Source organism: Rhinoderma darwinii, chromosome 3 (assembly GCF_050947455.1).
Source record: "Rhinoderma darwinii isolate aRhiDar2 chromosome 3, aRhiDar2.hap1, whole genome shotgun sequence".
In the NCBI taxonomy this organism is placed as follows: Eukaryota; Metazoa; Chordata; class Amphibia; order Anura; family Rhinodermatidae; genus Rhinoderma; species Rhinoderma darwinii.
Genome location: NC_134689.1, coordinates 160,426,073 through 160,440,066, shown reverse-complemented (window position 1 = coordinate 160,440,066; position 13,994 = coordinate 160,426,073). Strand labels below are relative to the sequence as shown.

The 13,994-nt window shown below is 40.5% G+C and overlaps 1 protein-coding gene across 1 annotated transcript in view; it reads right to left on the bottom strand.

Annotated features, from left to right (window-relative positions):
- TRHDE (thyrotropin releasing hormone degrading enzyme) overlaps positions 1-13,994 on the bottom strand; it is a 728,548-nt gene that overhangs the window by 601,132 nt on the left and 113,422 nt on the right. Inside the window, exon 2 of the mRNA XM_075856965.1 lies at positions 9,905-10,178. Within this exon, the coding sequence (XP_075713080.1) occupies positions 9,905-10,178 (274 nt within the window). The remainder of the gene's footprint in view (positions 1-9,904; positions 10,179-13,994) is intronic.

Below are 13,994 nucleotides of genomic sequence, written 5' to 3'. Positions count from 1 at the left end.
TGCATTGTAAAAGCTGCCATAAAAAACCTGAAGGAAATTTGAGAGACATGTGAGTTTATCTACTATAATAAAAACATGCATGTTAAAAACGCACCGTCTGATCCCAGACTCAGGCAAATTTATGGAATGCTCTACAAAGGCTTTAGGGTATGTTCACACGAGGGCGTCCGTAACGGCTGAAAGTACGGGGATGTTTCCGCCTGAAAACATCCCCGTAATTTCAGCCGTAACGGCATGTGCAGGCGCTTGAACGCCGCGTCAATTACGGACGTAATTGGAGCTGCTATTCATTGGAGTCAATGAATAACGGCTCCAATTACGGCCAAAGAAGTGACAGGTCACTTCTTTGACGCGGGCGTCTATTTACGCGCCGTCATTTGACAGCGGCGCGTAAATTACGCCCCGTGTGAACAGACAAACGTCTGCCCATTGCTTTCAATGGGCAGAAGTTTGTCAGCGCTATTGAGGCGCTATTTTCGGATGGAATTCGGGGCAAAAACGCCCGAATTACGTCCGTAATTAGTGCGTGTGAACATACCCTTAGTCAATCACCTGCCTGCTATCAATGCAAAACTGAAGTTAAAATGTCCCAAGAAGAAACAGAGACTGATGACAGCTGAAGTAAAAGTAACCAGAGGAGACCCAGCACTAAGAAGGAAAAGTTTTGGAATTGTGGAAATCACAGGATCGATAGACATGTTGATGATATGAAAATGATAAAGAAATGGAAACAAAATATTCTAAACATCTTGATTTATTCATTATTGACTATGAGCGCCACATGCAGAATTACACACACGTACATGCCCTTGCATGCTATCAATGAGGTTATTAATGGTTGTCTGAACAATGTAATGCCACGCTGAATGCACTTGGGCACTCAAAACATCATGATTTCCTGCTCGCAGCTCCCTTTGCAATTGCCGACCAATGACGTCCCAGATGTGCTTGATGGGAGACAAGTCCGGAGATGCTGCAAGCCATGGAAGCACATTTAGGACGTGCAGGCTGCTCACAGTAGCACAAACAACTTGCGGCCTGGTGTTGTCCTGTTGAAAAACGGTTTCTGGGACACTTTGGAGAAATGGCCGTACCACTGGTTCCACAACCAACTCAATGTAACGCCGAGCTGATAGTGTACCTGAAATGAAGACTAGAGGGGTTTGGCTACCGTACATTATGCCACCCCACATCATAATCCCAGGAGTAAGACCAGTATGACGTTCCCTTGTGAAGTCCTCTTCATGGCATTGCCCACGTGGTCTCCAGACCAATCTCCGGCTACCATTGCATCCGAGACAAAAGCAGTACTCATCACTCATCCATTACAGGCCCCATCTTGCTGTGCACCATGATAGCCTTTGAGAGCGGTGGTGTGTGGTCAATGGCACACCTGTAGCTGGACGTCCTGCTCGTAGCCCAATGTCATGCAAATGCCTTCTGATGGTTTGTGTCAACACTGGTTGCTTCCCTAGGCTTGGAATGTGACGTTCAATTTCACATGCAGCACAGAATGGATCACTACACGCCAATCTTCCGAACAAACGATCCATCCGTGCAGAGGTTCACTTCTGCGCAACTCTTGCTGTAATTTCCGTTCGTAGTTGTTCTCCCAACATGGGAGAATTATACTGTGGGGACGCACTAATGGGTCATTATACTGTGCTGGGGAAGCTATAGGGATATTTTTCTGTATGGGGCATCTTTAGGGGCATTATACTGTTTGGGGAGGCACTATAGTGGCATTATACTGTTTGGGGCCGCTATAATGGCATTATACAATGTGGAGGCCACTAAGGGGTCATTATACTGTGTGGGGGGCACTAAGGGGTTATTATACTGTGTGGGGCAGCTATGGGAGCATTACTCTGTGTGGGGGAAACCATAGGGGCATTATCCAGTGTGGGGCAGCTATAAAGGCATTATACTGTGTGGGGGCCACTAAGGGGTCATTATACTGTGTGTGGGAGGCCAACTGACTTAGGGCCCACTCAGATGTGTTTTGTCCCACCTTTGCTAAACTCTTAGCTATGCATCTGGTGCGGACATTTCGGTGCGTAGCGATCTACCAGAGTGACAAAGGGCATGACCACACATGGCGGAATTCCTCCGCAACTGTCCGCATCAATGCCGCACCTAATCCGGGTTGCGGATTACGGCTGCGGATCTGCACAAAATGTGCAGAAAATTGATGCGGACTGGCCGCTGCGGACTGCAGGAAAAGTGCTTCCCTTCTCCCTATCAGTGCAGGATAGAGAGAAGGGACAGCACTTTCCCTAGTGAAAGTAAAAGAAATTCATACTTACCGCCCGTTGTCTTGATGACGCGTCCCTCCTTCGGCATCCAGCCCGACCTCCCTGGATGACGCGCCAGTCCATGTGACCGCTGCAGCCTGTGCTTGGCCTGTGATTGGCTGCAGCCGTCACTTCCACTGAAACGTCATCCTGGGAGGCCGGACTGGAGACAGAAACAGGGAGTTCTCGGTAAGTATGAACTTATATGTTTTTTTACAGATACATGTATATTGGGATCGGTAGTCACTGTCCCGGGTGCAGAAACAGTTACTGCCGATCGCTTAACTCTTTCAGCACCCTGGACAGTGACTATTTACTGACGTCTCCTAGCAACGCTCCCGTCATTACGGGAGCCCCATTGACTTCCTCAGTCTGGCTGTAGACCTAGAAATACATAGGTCCAGCCAGAATGAAGAAATGTCATGTTAAAAAACCAATACGCTCCGCACCACACATAACATGTGCATGACAGCTGCGGACTTCATTGCGGAACTTAGAATCTCCATTGAAGTCAATGGAGAAATTCCGCCATGAGTCCGCAACCAGTCCGCCACTGCTCCGCAACAGACAGAGCATGCTGCGGACACCACATTCCGCTCCGCAGCCTATGCTCCGCAGCGGAATTGTACGCATCGTGTAAACGAACACTGCGAAATTAAAGTGAAAGTCAATGGAGAAACGGCTCCGCTGCGGATTAACGCTGCGGAGTGTCCGCAGCGGAATTTAAGTGAAAATCCGCCATGTGTGAACCCGCCCAAACCGAGGTCTCTCAGTTCAAGGATTCTGTCCCTCTCAGTTTGTGACAAGTGGCGATAAATGGCACGTTGACAAACAGGAGGCATCGCACAATCATCCCACACCACTTGATCCAATTTTTGAGGTTTCATGTTGCTAAAAAACTTTGCTTTCAATTAAATTAATAGTAATAAATAGGTGTAAAATGCAAACAGTTTCCAATGCATACACCTGTGGCAACCAATGTGTATATATTAACTCTTCCAGTTGTTATATATGTATATATATATATATATATACACAACAAGTTCAATATTGTGACATATACTGCATGCCTGAAAACAAGCATTGCAAACATGCCCTAAGGGTGTATTCACACTGTGAGGTTTTGCTGCAGTTTTTGCCATGCAGCCAAAAACCGCGTTGAAAAAATGTCTGTGTTTTTACTGCAATTTGCCCCGATTTTGCAAAAACACATGCGTCTTTTCTGTGCATTTTTTGGCCAAAAACGACCAGAAACTCTGCAAAACCGCACAATGTGAATAGACCCTCAAGGGGGTTTCATTGAAAGATTTTTGTGAAAGGTTATGTTTTGTGAAAGAAATGTTAGTATGTCTCCTCTTGGGAGAAAATAAGCCATTATGGACTTTTACCATAAATAGCCATTGATTTGTTTATGAAATATAGCCGTCATCCATACTATTACTGTTTATCTACATGACAGCTGGGCAATAAATGTCTTATTTAATTTTACCATATTCCATTTTTTTCTTGACTGAACTAAGTAGTTGTAGACAGAGGTTTAATGTTATATTCTCATCACTTAGCTTCATCCCAGAGGGTTAATGTTGTGTGTGAAATCACTAAAGGTCATTTTATCCGGCAGTTAAGATTTTCACAAAAGGTTATAAATCCTATCATTTTCCATGGCTAAGTGTAAGTCACTGGGCCATCACTCTGCTTGTCTACCTGTAAAGTGACAAGATAAATGTCGGATAATTTAACAGAGCCTATATACTACAGTTATAGCAATAACATGCAGATCCCAATATCGATTTTATGAATGGGACCACATCATAATGATCCCATGGCATCAAGTATATGTCAAGAATGAAGCATTGCCATGGATTGTAATAAAATCACATAGAATTATTTATTGATTTGGCACAAAAAGACAAAACAACACGGTTAATATGAAGCAATTTATTTTTATTGAGTTTATTTTTATTAAAGTTTAATCAAAAGTTCAAACTTCAATTTGTCAAAAGGTATAAAAAATGGACAAGGACTATTCTCTAATCCTATCACACTGAAGAAAAGCATATATAACATAAAAATATTCCAGATATGACATTGCAGCAGATTCCCATAGCAAAACCCATCATATAATATATTGATTAGAAATTATTAAAACGATCCATGTTTATGTAATATGTCATTGCACTTCTGTATTAGGATCTCATGCTTCAATAATTCAAAAAAGAAAAAGTGTCTGTAAGGCTCTGTTGACATCTGCGTCGGAGGCTCCTTTAGAAGTCTCCATTGCAGTTTCCGTCATATTTGCTGGACAAAATAATGCAGCATGCAGCGCTATTTTGTCTGGCAAAATTACAAAAACCAGACAGAACCTATTAAAGTCAATAGGTTCTATCGGGTGCCATTGGTGTTCGTTATTTGACAAATCCAGTACTTTTGTTATTTTCAACATTCTGTTCCTATGATGGAACAGAATAACTGAAATTTGAGCGTAGATGTGAACAGAGCCTAAACCTGCTACCTTATTACTCTCAGTAAAGATGGCCATCAGGGCTAGACTGGCCATCTGACTGTTCTGGCAAATACCAGATGGGCAGGTGCAGAGTCAGCAGCCGCCCACATTAGCTGATTAGATACAAGTAGGAGAAGGGGCACAAGCAGAGTGAGCTGGTGAGCCTACCTGGTTTAACTAACATTTCCTGCTGGGTCACCACCCCCATTTTAAACCATCCAGAGACTTCTGACAGCCACTCCCCGCTCCTCCTATCAGTCAATTACTGCTGTATGAGCAGCATAAAAGAGAAGAGGCCCGCAGGACCAGCAACAGCAGTGATAGCATCCTCTTCATTTAAGCAGGAGATCCCCAGTGCAGAATTCCAGCAGAGATAGTAAGGGATAATTCTTGCATTACTAATTTAAAAGACTGTTTGCTGAAATGTTCGGAATAGCTTCAAAATACTAACGTTATGCAGTGAACACAGAAATCACAACAACCAACCTACCCCACGCTGCATGTGAAAGCAGCAGAGCTTCCCTTATCTAGAACATTAATACATTGCTGACCTTCTCATTCCCAAGGTGCTCTCCTCAACAAAACAAATTTCTGTTGTCTCCATCCCTATGATGCTTTCCAGCTTCCCCACCACAGTGGCTGCCCCCCTTAACAGGGGCAAAAATATCATTACAGCACCAGCTCCAGTCCCATTTTCCACCTGGTTCAGGGGGGGCCCCTAACTGGACCCCAGTCCTTGCTCTTCCGCTGGTTCAAGGGGGCCAAACCACACAATTTAGCCAGCAGCTGCAGACCGGCTGCAATGGGGGACTGCACAGCTGTGATGTCGTGACGCAGGTGGCCTTTATTGTTATGCAGAAGAGGCTAAGGAGGAGACAGAGTGGGAACGTCGGGAGGTGAGTATTCTTTACTGGGAAGGGAGCCTGAACATTATTTACTAAGAGGGCACATTGTGGAAATTATTTACCAAGGGAGGACAGTGTGGCAGCATTATTTACTAAGAGGACACAATGTGGGAATTATTTACTAAGGGGGGACAGTGTGGCAGCATTACTCATGTGTACATTGTTAAGCTGCATTATTCATGTGTACAATATATAAATGATAGCTTTATTCATGAGAACAGTGATGGAATGATGGAATTTTCATGTATGCAGTATACGTGGCACATTTTGGTATACATTATTTAGTGGTATTTTTCATGTGTACAGTTTATATGATGGCATTATTAATCTGTGCATTATTGGGAGGAATTATTCCAGTAAAGAGTATATATGATGGCATTGTTAGTGTGTACTGTATGTAGTGACATTAAAAAGAATATGATAAATTTAGGCAGTAAGGATTACTAGGATATTAAAAGGGTTATCCGCTGATGTAAAATAGTTTGTCTATCCTCAGGATAGACCATCAATATCTGATTGATGGTGGGGGTGCCAAGAGTCGCACACCAATCAGCTGTTTGAAGGGGCTGTAGAACTCTGGCAAGAGTGGCTTCTCTTTCATTACTTACACAGCTCCACACTGCATAACGCCATCATATTAGTAGTGGCTGTGTACAGTATTACAGCTTCGTCCGTTCACTGGTGTTTTTGTTTTTGTCCGATTTCCATGAATGGATTACATTTATTACTATGGAAAAGGGAGTTCTCCGGGACTTTTATAATGATGGCCTCTCCTTAGGATAGGTCACTAATAAGGTCATTAATATCAGATCGGAGGGGGTCCGACGCCTGACATCCCCATGATCAGCTAACTGACTAAAGGGGCTGCGTTGACAAACACTGCAGACTTTTCATCGTTTCATAGTACATTGCGGTACACTTCCGTAGCAGCTGTGAATGGGACTGAGTGAGTCAGATAATCGGTGGGGTTGCCGAGAGTCGGATGCCCACTAATCTGATATTGATGACCTATCAGTAATCATTTTGTCTAAAGTGATTTGCACCAAAAGAAGGAGCAACTTAGGCAATGGATTCTAGCTCAACAACAAAAGTAAATCCACTCCAAAGATAACAGAATAGAAACAAATACAAAGTGTAGACAGGGACATGAATGCATTCATACTTATAGGCTATGTAAACCTTTGAAAGCAATTATTATTATTTTTTAACAAAAAGTTTAATCAGTGTGATTGGTGCAACTTTATAATTAGTTTTTATGAAAAAGGATTTTTGCTTTTTGAAATACTGCTGTTCTGTATTCTGTATACAGAGCAGCTGTATCGTGCGCTAAGACCTGAATCTGTCAGGTCCCCGGGACTGACGGGTTCAGTGTTAGTGGGTCCAAGCAGGATCCACCTACCTAATCGATTACATCTAAGTTATGAACTCATAGCCCCAGGAAGAAGCTACGTGTTCGGGTTTGGATCCCCTTATAGCCCTAGTCTGTATGCCTCCCTATATTTTGACTTGGTTTTTGTCTAATGCTTCATATTTGGATGATTCTTTGTCCATTTTACTTCGGATTTAGCATATCAGTCTCCCTTGCACTATTTGCACTTTACTCTAACGAGGTTTTAGAGCCTGGACTGTGTGGGGATCCATCATTGTGGATAATGTGTCCATTTATGTATTGTTTTAATTGTATGGTCTTCTAATAAAGAATTATATTTTCGTGAAATCAGTTTGTGTGTGGTTTTCTGTATAGGTGTTAGATGTAATAGTTAACAGCTCGATTCTGCGTGTCAGAGACACGTAGGACCCGCTGACACTGAACCCGTCAGTCCCGCGGACCTGACAGGTACAGGATTCAGTATAAGACACAGCTGCTCTGTATATAGAATACAGAGCACCTGTATCTCAAAAAGTAAAAATTATTTTTAATAACAACAAAAAAAAATCACTTTCAAAGTTTTACAAAGCCTTTAATTTTTCATATTAGTTTTACTAATATATTATGCGTTAAAAAATATGGGTTATGAGTGCTTGTTAAATATAACCAGATCCCAAAAAACGGATTAAATACGTACAGTATGTGATTTAAAACTATTTGCAACAGTTGTCCAATTAGTTCCAATTCATTGCACAAAAAATACTAAAAGACAGTCCAAGATATTTAGGTTTCCTTTAAAAGTTAAACCTTTTGGTAAAAGAGTAGCTACATCAATAAATTACATTAATTTCTAATGGACTTAAAGAGGCTCTGTCACCAGATTTTGCAACCCCTATCTGCTATTGCAGCAGATAGGCGCTGCAATGTAGATTACAGTAACGTTTTTATTTTTAAAAAACGAGCATTTTTGGCCAAGTTATGACCATTTTTGTAGTTATGCAAATGAGGCTTGCAAAAGTCCAAGTGGGTGTGTTTAAAAGTAAAAGTCCAAGTGGGCGTGTATTATGTGCGTACATCGGGGCGTTTTTAATACTTTCACTAGCTGGGTGCTCTGAAGAGAAGTAACATCCTCTTCTCTTCAGAACGCCCAGCTTCTGACAGTGCAGATCTGTGACGTCACTCACAGGTCCTGCATCGTGACGGCCACATCGGCACCAGAGGCTACAGTTGATTCTGCAGCAGCATCAGCGTTTGCAGGTAAGTCGATCTTACCTGCAAACGCTGATGCTGCTGCAGAATCAACTGTAGCCTCTGGTGCCGATGTGGCCGTCACGATGCAGGACCTGTGAGTGACGTCACAGATCTGCACTGTCAGAAGCTGGGCGTTCTGAAGAGAAGAGGATGTTACTTCTCTTCAGAGCACCCAGCTAGTGAAAGTATTAAAAATGCCCCGATGTACGCACATAATACACGCCCACTTGGACTTTTACTTTTAAACACACCCACTTGGACTTTTGCAAGCCTCATTTGCATAACTACAAAAATGGTCATAACTTGGCCAAAAATGCTCGTTTTTTAAAAATAAAAACGTTACTGTAATCTACATTGCAGCGCCTATCTGCTGCAATAGCAGATAGGGGTTGCAAAATCTGGTGACAGAGCCTCTTTAAATCAACGGTAAAGCGCATCAATTAAAACAACACATAAAAAATGTCAGTGTGGACAAAAGCTTATGACCCATGCACACAACCGTAATTTTCATCCGTAATTACGGATGAAATTCCAAACCTATTTATTTCTATTGGCAAAGGACAACTTTCCGTATGTTTATGGATGTGTGTCCAGGCCGTAGAAATGATCTGCAAATTATAGAACATGTCCTATTCTTGTACAGAATTTAGGCACGGACTCGAACATAGAAGTCTATGGGCGCTTCCGCAATTGCGGACGGTTACAAATGTGTATCCATAGCCATCGGATCCGTATTTGCGGACAGTAAAAACCCTTACAGTCGTGTGCATGAGGCCTTACACTGAACAAAACTACTCTAACGTGAAAAAGCATACTGAACTGATGCAAACCAATTCAGTCACATTTCAAACCATTTATCAGTGTTTCATTCTATGTTCTTATGATGGTTTATTTTGCATGTGTACTCATCAATTTATAGGATCCAGTAAGCTACCCAATAAAAACATGTAAAGAAAAACCATAGAATGAAACTATATTGATATAGGTTTCCTTACAAATTTCAAAAGATATGATACATACAAAATTACAACATGTGTACAACATATACCCTCCTGATGGAGCCTTGTGGCGAAATGCGTTGGGTGTGTAAGTGGGTTCCTGACATATTTCTACTGGTTACACCTTTGTTCCTCTGCATCTGATCTTGCCTGTCTCTTCTTCACTGTTTTTCCGTTCTGCTTTTACATTGTACCCTTACCTTGCTGGACAAACTTGTTTTGTCCTCATACATGTTTTCTTTGGCTCTCTTTTGCAGACTATTTACAATGTATCAATCCATGGTATAAGTGTTATTGCCAGTAGCCCACTCAGTATGTTCTTGTCTGTTTGGACTCCTTTTTTGACACCCCTTATTTTTATGCTATTGTTGTAACTTTTAACATATGTCTCAATAAAATCATGTTTTTTTATATGCTTCAATTTTCTTGGTCGTTTACCATTGTCAATTTTTGGTGTGTATTTATGATTTTTGGTTTAGACCTATTTACCTCTAGGGGCAATATCTCCGTGTTCATCATATTCAAAATATATAACAAGAAATGTATATAACCTCACATAAAATTACATGCAAATATGTACTTACTACAACACCACTCCGAGTGATAGCTTCGCGGTATGTGAAGTTGCATACTGCCCATGCAAGATAATATGTTGACATCAAAGGAGTCTGAGAGAAATGGTCTGTAACCCATCCACCTTCTTCAAAAACGGAGGTTTCCACTGGCATATTAGATAGTGAAATATAAGATGTTTGATGTCTGATACTTATTTTAAATGTTGCCTTGTAAATAGGTTCATCAAAGCATGGAAAGGCTTTTCTGGCATGAATAGGAGAGAACTGGGTAACGCCAAGTGACCTAAGAGAAAGAATTTACAGGTTTAAGTTTAAACAATGACTAACAACTTTATCTTATGTAACATTTTGAAAATGTATTATAAATATGTATCATAAAAATTTTTAAAAGGACACTCAATTATTTCTAAAAATACATTTTCTGAAATCAGTAATGGTAGAACTTACTCTAAAATGGAATGAATACATAGATGACCTTGACATGGCCAAATTATTTGCACTTTATTGTCTTTGAGCACAGTCAGATTTTGCAGATTTAAAGACGTTGAGGATTTTAGGTGACTTTTTAGTGGTTTCAATTATCTTTATAAAATGGGATTATTTTTTCTCCGTTTCTGAGATTCACAATTAATAATGTGCTTCACTTCCTGAAGAATCCATAGGTAAGAACATTTTTGAATATTTTCTTATCTATGTAGGATGGAAGACTAGATTTATCAGAATTGAGATGACAGCGAATCAGGCTGATTTCAGCACATTTTTTTAATAACCTCTCATCTATATCAAATCCGGTTTGAGAATGAAGCTGATTCTCTTTTTTTGAAGAATCAATGGAGTAGAGAATTTAATAAATTTTTAATACTAATTAAATGGTCGACACATTAAAAAACAACATTACAGTTGTAGATTTCAAATCTAGACAAGAACCTTACTTTGATTTAAGGGTTATTCCCATCTTATTACTTGAATAGGGCTATGCTGCGGTTCCCTGCACAGCGGGTAGACAGGGCACCGATGTGCAAAGAAAAACTGTGAAAAGGACACAGATCTAAATCAGTGCTGCAGGTCCTTCATTTTTAGGATTGGTGGGGTTCCTAGTGATATGCCATCCCTTTATAAGATGGGAATAACCCTTTGAAAGGATTAGTATAAGATTACATTTTTCTTACCCACAAACAGCACCACTCTTGTTCCCCAATTCCCTAGTCAATTGAATGGAGCTGATTTGCAATATCAGACATAACCCATGGACAAGACTGGTGAGGTTTATGAAGAAAAATTATAAGTTTTTTTTTCTCAATTCAGACATCTTTAATCTTAATCTTCATAGTTATATAATATGAATATATGTACACATGGAGACAATTTTATATTCACAAGCGACCAAATCAAGTGCCTGTTATAGCACTCACCTGTCATATCTATTATAGGATCACAAGGGAAGTTGTATAATTAATCTAACAAACATCAGATCACGGTTCTGTACAGTGTATATTTTTAAGTATATTTTTACATAAATATTAATAAAAATGTAATGTGTAGCTAATAAAACAGTATAATTCAAGGCTAAATATTACATCCCACATAAAGAAAAAATGTAGCACAGCAATAAATATCAAGGTCATTTATCTGTATTCAGTGTTACTAGTGGTATGTCACTCTAATTAATCTGAAGCCATGTTCAGCTATCCCAGAAATGTCATGCCATATGTTCACAGAAAGAGCCCTAATTTGCTTTCATCCTTCATATAACACAATTAAAAGTCTGCAAACAGAAACATTACAAAACCTTACAGAGATCTATGCACTAGACCTTATAGTTTTCTACATGTGTAGTTAATAATACTTTTTGATAGGAATATTTAATAATTTATTTAAATAAAAATATTTAAAGATATGTAATGGCTTAATAGCAACACACATCTTACATAGCCATAATATAAAATAATATTGAAGCAACATCAGCACCATGCAAGGCTCACACAAAGTCACATCAACTTCCACTGCTTACTTTTTGGCCACACATTTTCTTATCTCTAACTCTTTTCTCTCAAACTTTTTTTTATGTAAACTCGCTTCTAAATAAACATTTCATTTATTTTCACCATGAGACAACAGAGTTTGTTGAAGATTTATGGGTCTGGCTTCAGGGTCTCTGTCTACAAGCAACAAGCCTTTTTGCTTTCCTTTTCAATTGTTTGTCTTTGTGTCTCACTAAATTAGTTGCATAGTGTGGTGTTGGGACATCCCTCACACACTGTGGCTATCTTGGACAGGCATAACATGTCCCAAGGCTGTGTTTCGGCAAGTTGTCTTGGGCGTTCTTGAAATGTCAGTGAGCACTACAGCTCCATAGTGTTTTTAAATGTTGTCTTCATACACATAGTATGTAGCCCTCCTTTTGGTTGGGATTTCATTGCTGCTACTTGCTTTACTCTCTAAATAGAAGGTTGGCATATGATCTCTGTCAGATCATTAATGACTCCACAAACAAATGGAGTTCCCCGCCTAGATTGAGCGCACACATGAGGCATGGAAAATGTGTCTAAGACTTATAAAAAGTTGCAAAAGTCTGGAACTATGTGTGACTTCTAATACAGTCCCACCACTTTACATTATGGGTGGTACTGGAGCGCAGTGGCTGTTTTACACACATGATGGAAAAAGGTGTTTTTAGACTGTAACCAGTCATACAAAAGGAAAATGCAGACACTGACACTGAAGATGAAAAGATTGAACCAGATAACAGTGTCCTTTATTATCTATCCCAGAAAATTTGTGGTGGAACCAAGGGAATGGGACAAAGGGATGGAGAGGCTCATTGCATTAAATAATGTGACAACCATACAGCAGCATTAGTGAGTTGGGCTTCAGCTGCTTCTGCCGGACCAGACAGAGTTATAGCCAGGTTTCAAAATAAACAGGAGGTGCAAATTGGTAGCCCCTCTACGGTACCCACCATAATGGCCCCTAGAAGAGTTTTCACCATAGCAAAAAATGGTGCTATTATCACCTAGAACCAATGGGTTCCTTGATCAGCTAGTGAAATGAGGTTCATTATGAAATAAAATGTCCAACACCTGAAATTTTATGCACCTACAATAACCCTAATTGGATAAACATGAATGCGGTGCTTACGACACAGTGTGGACTATTGTATTATGATAGATAGTATGGATTGGTTATTGGATGAAAAGTTTAATCCCTACGGATTCACAATTTACTTGAATGGGAGAAGGCAGCAATACTGTGAACCGCTGCTACAAGTGTGTCGGCAGTTCACAGTATGGAGCAGGTAAGGAATGAAGGGGTAGTAGTGCTCACATGAGCGCGGTGGCCCCATCAAAACAGCTGATCGGCAGGGGTGCTGAGAGTTGAGCCCTCACCAATCAGATATTGATGGCCTATCCTGAGTAGGTCATTAATGTCTTTTAACTGAAAACCCCCTTTATTAAGCATATTAAAAGGACATTTTCCTTGTTTGGTTGATACAAGGGAAGCGTAAACTGTATTGGCATCCAAACTTCTCATAACAGACGCACATTTGACTGGGGTAACTTTATTTGCAGAAACAGAGACGCTACCAGTACAAATTGGCCCCTTAAGCACACAGGCAGCGTTTCTTCTACTTAGTGATACACTGCTGTGCAACCTAATGGGTAGAGATCTCCTCTGCAAATTAAATTGTCACATCTGCACGCCAGCTTAAAATTCTCTTATAAAAATGCATAGGAATTTCACCCATTCGGCTACCTCCCTATTTGTAATGACAGTGAGCACCCCAGACTTTATTCCAGAGGATCTCAGTGACTAACTCACCGAAATATGTGCTGCATACAGTGCTGATGTGGGTCTACTAATGGACAATACCCTAGTGAATGTAACTCTAAAACGAAGGTTAGAACCACCCAAATTACTCCAATATTCACCTTACAGACAACAAAAAGAGGAAATTAAGCCCTCTTGAGTAAGGAAATACTCATTAATTGTAAGTCTGGGGCAAGGGGGCATGGCCTGGTGATGGTGCCGAGCAACCTAATAGCTCTGCTTCAGATTGTGTTCCAGCACAAATATTAGCACCTTTCTTTATGAAAGAACA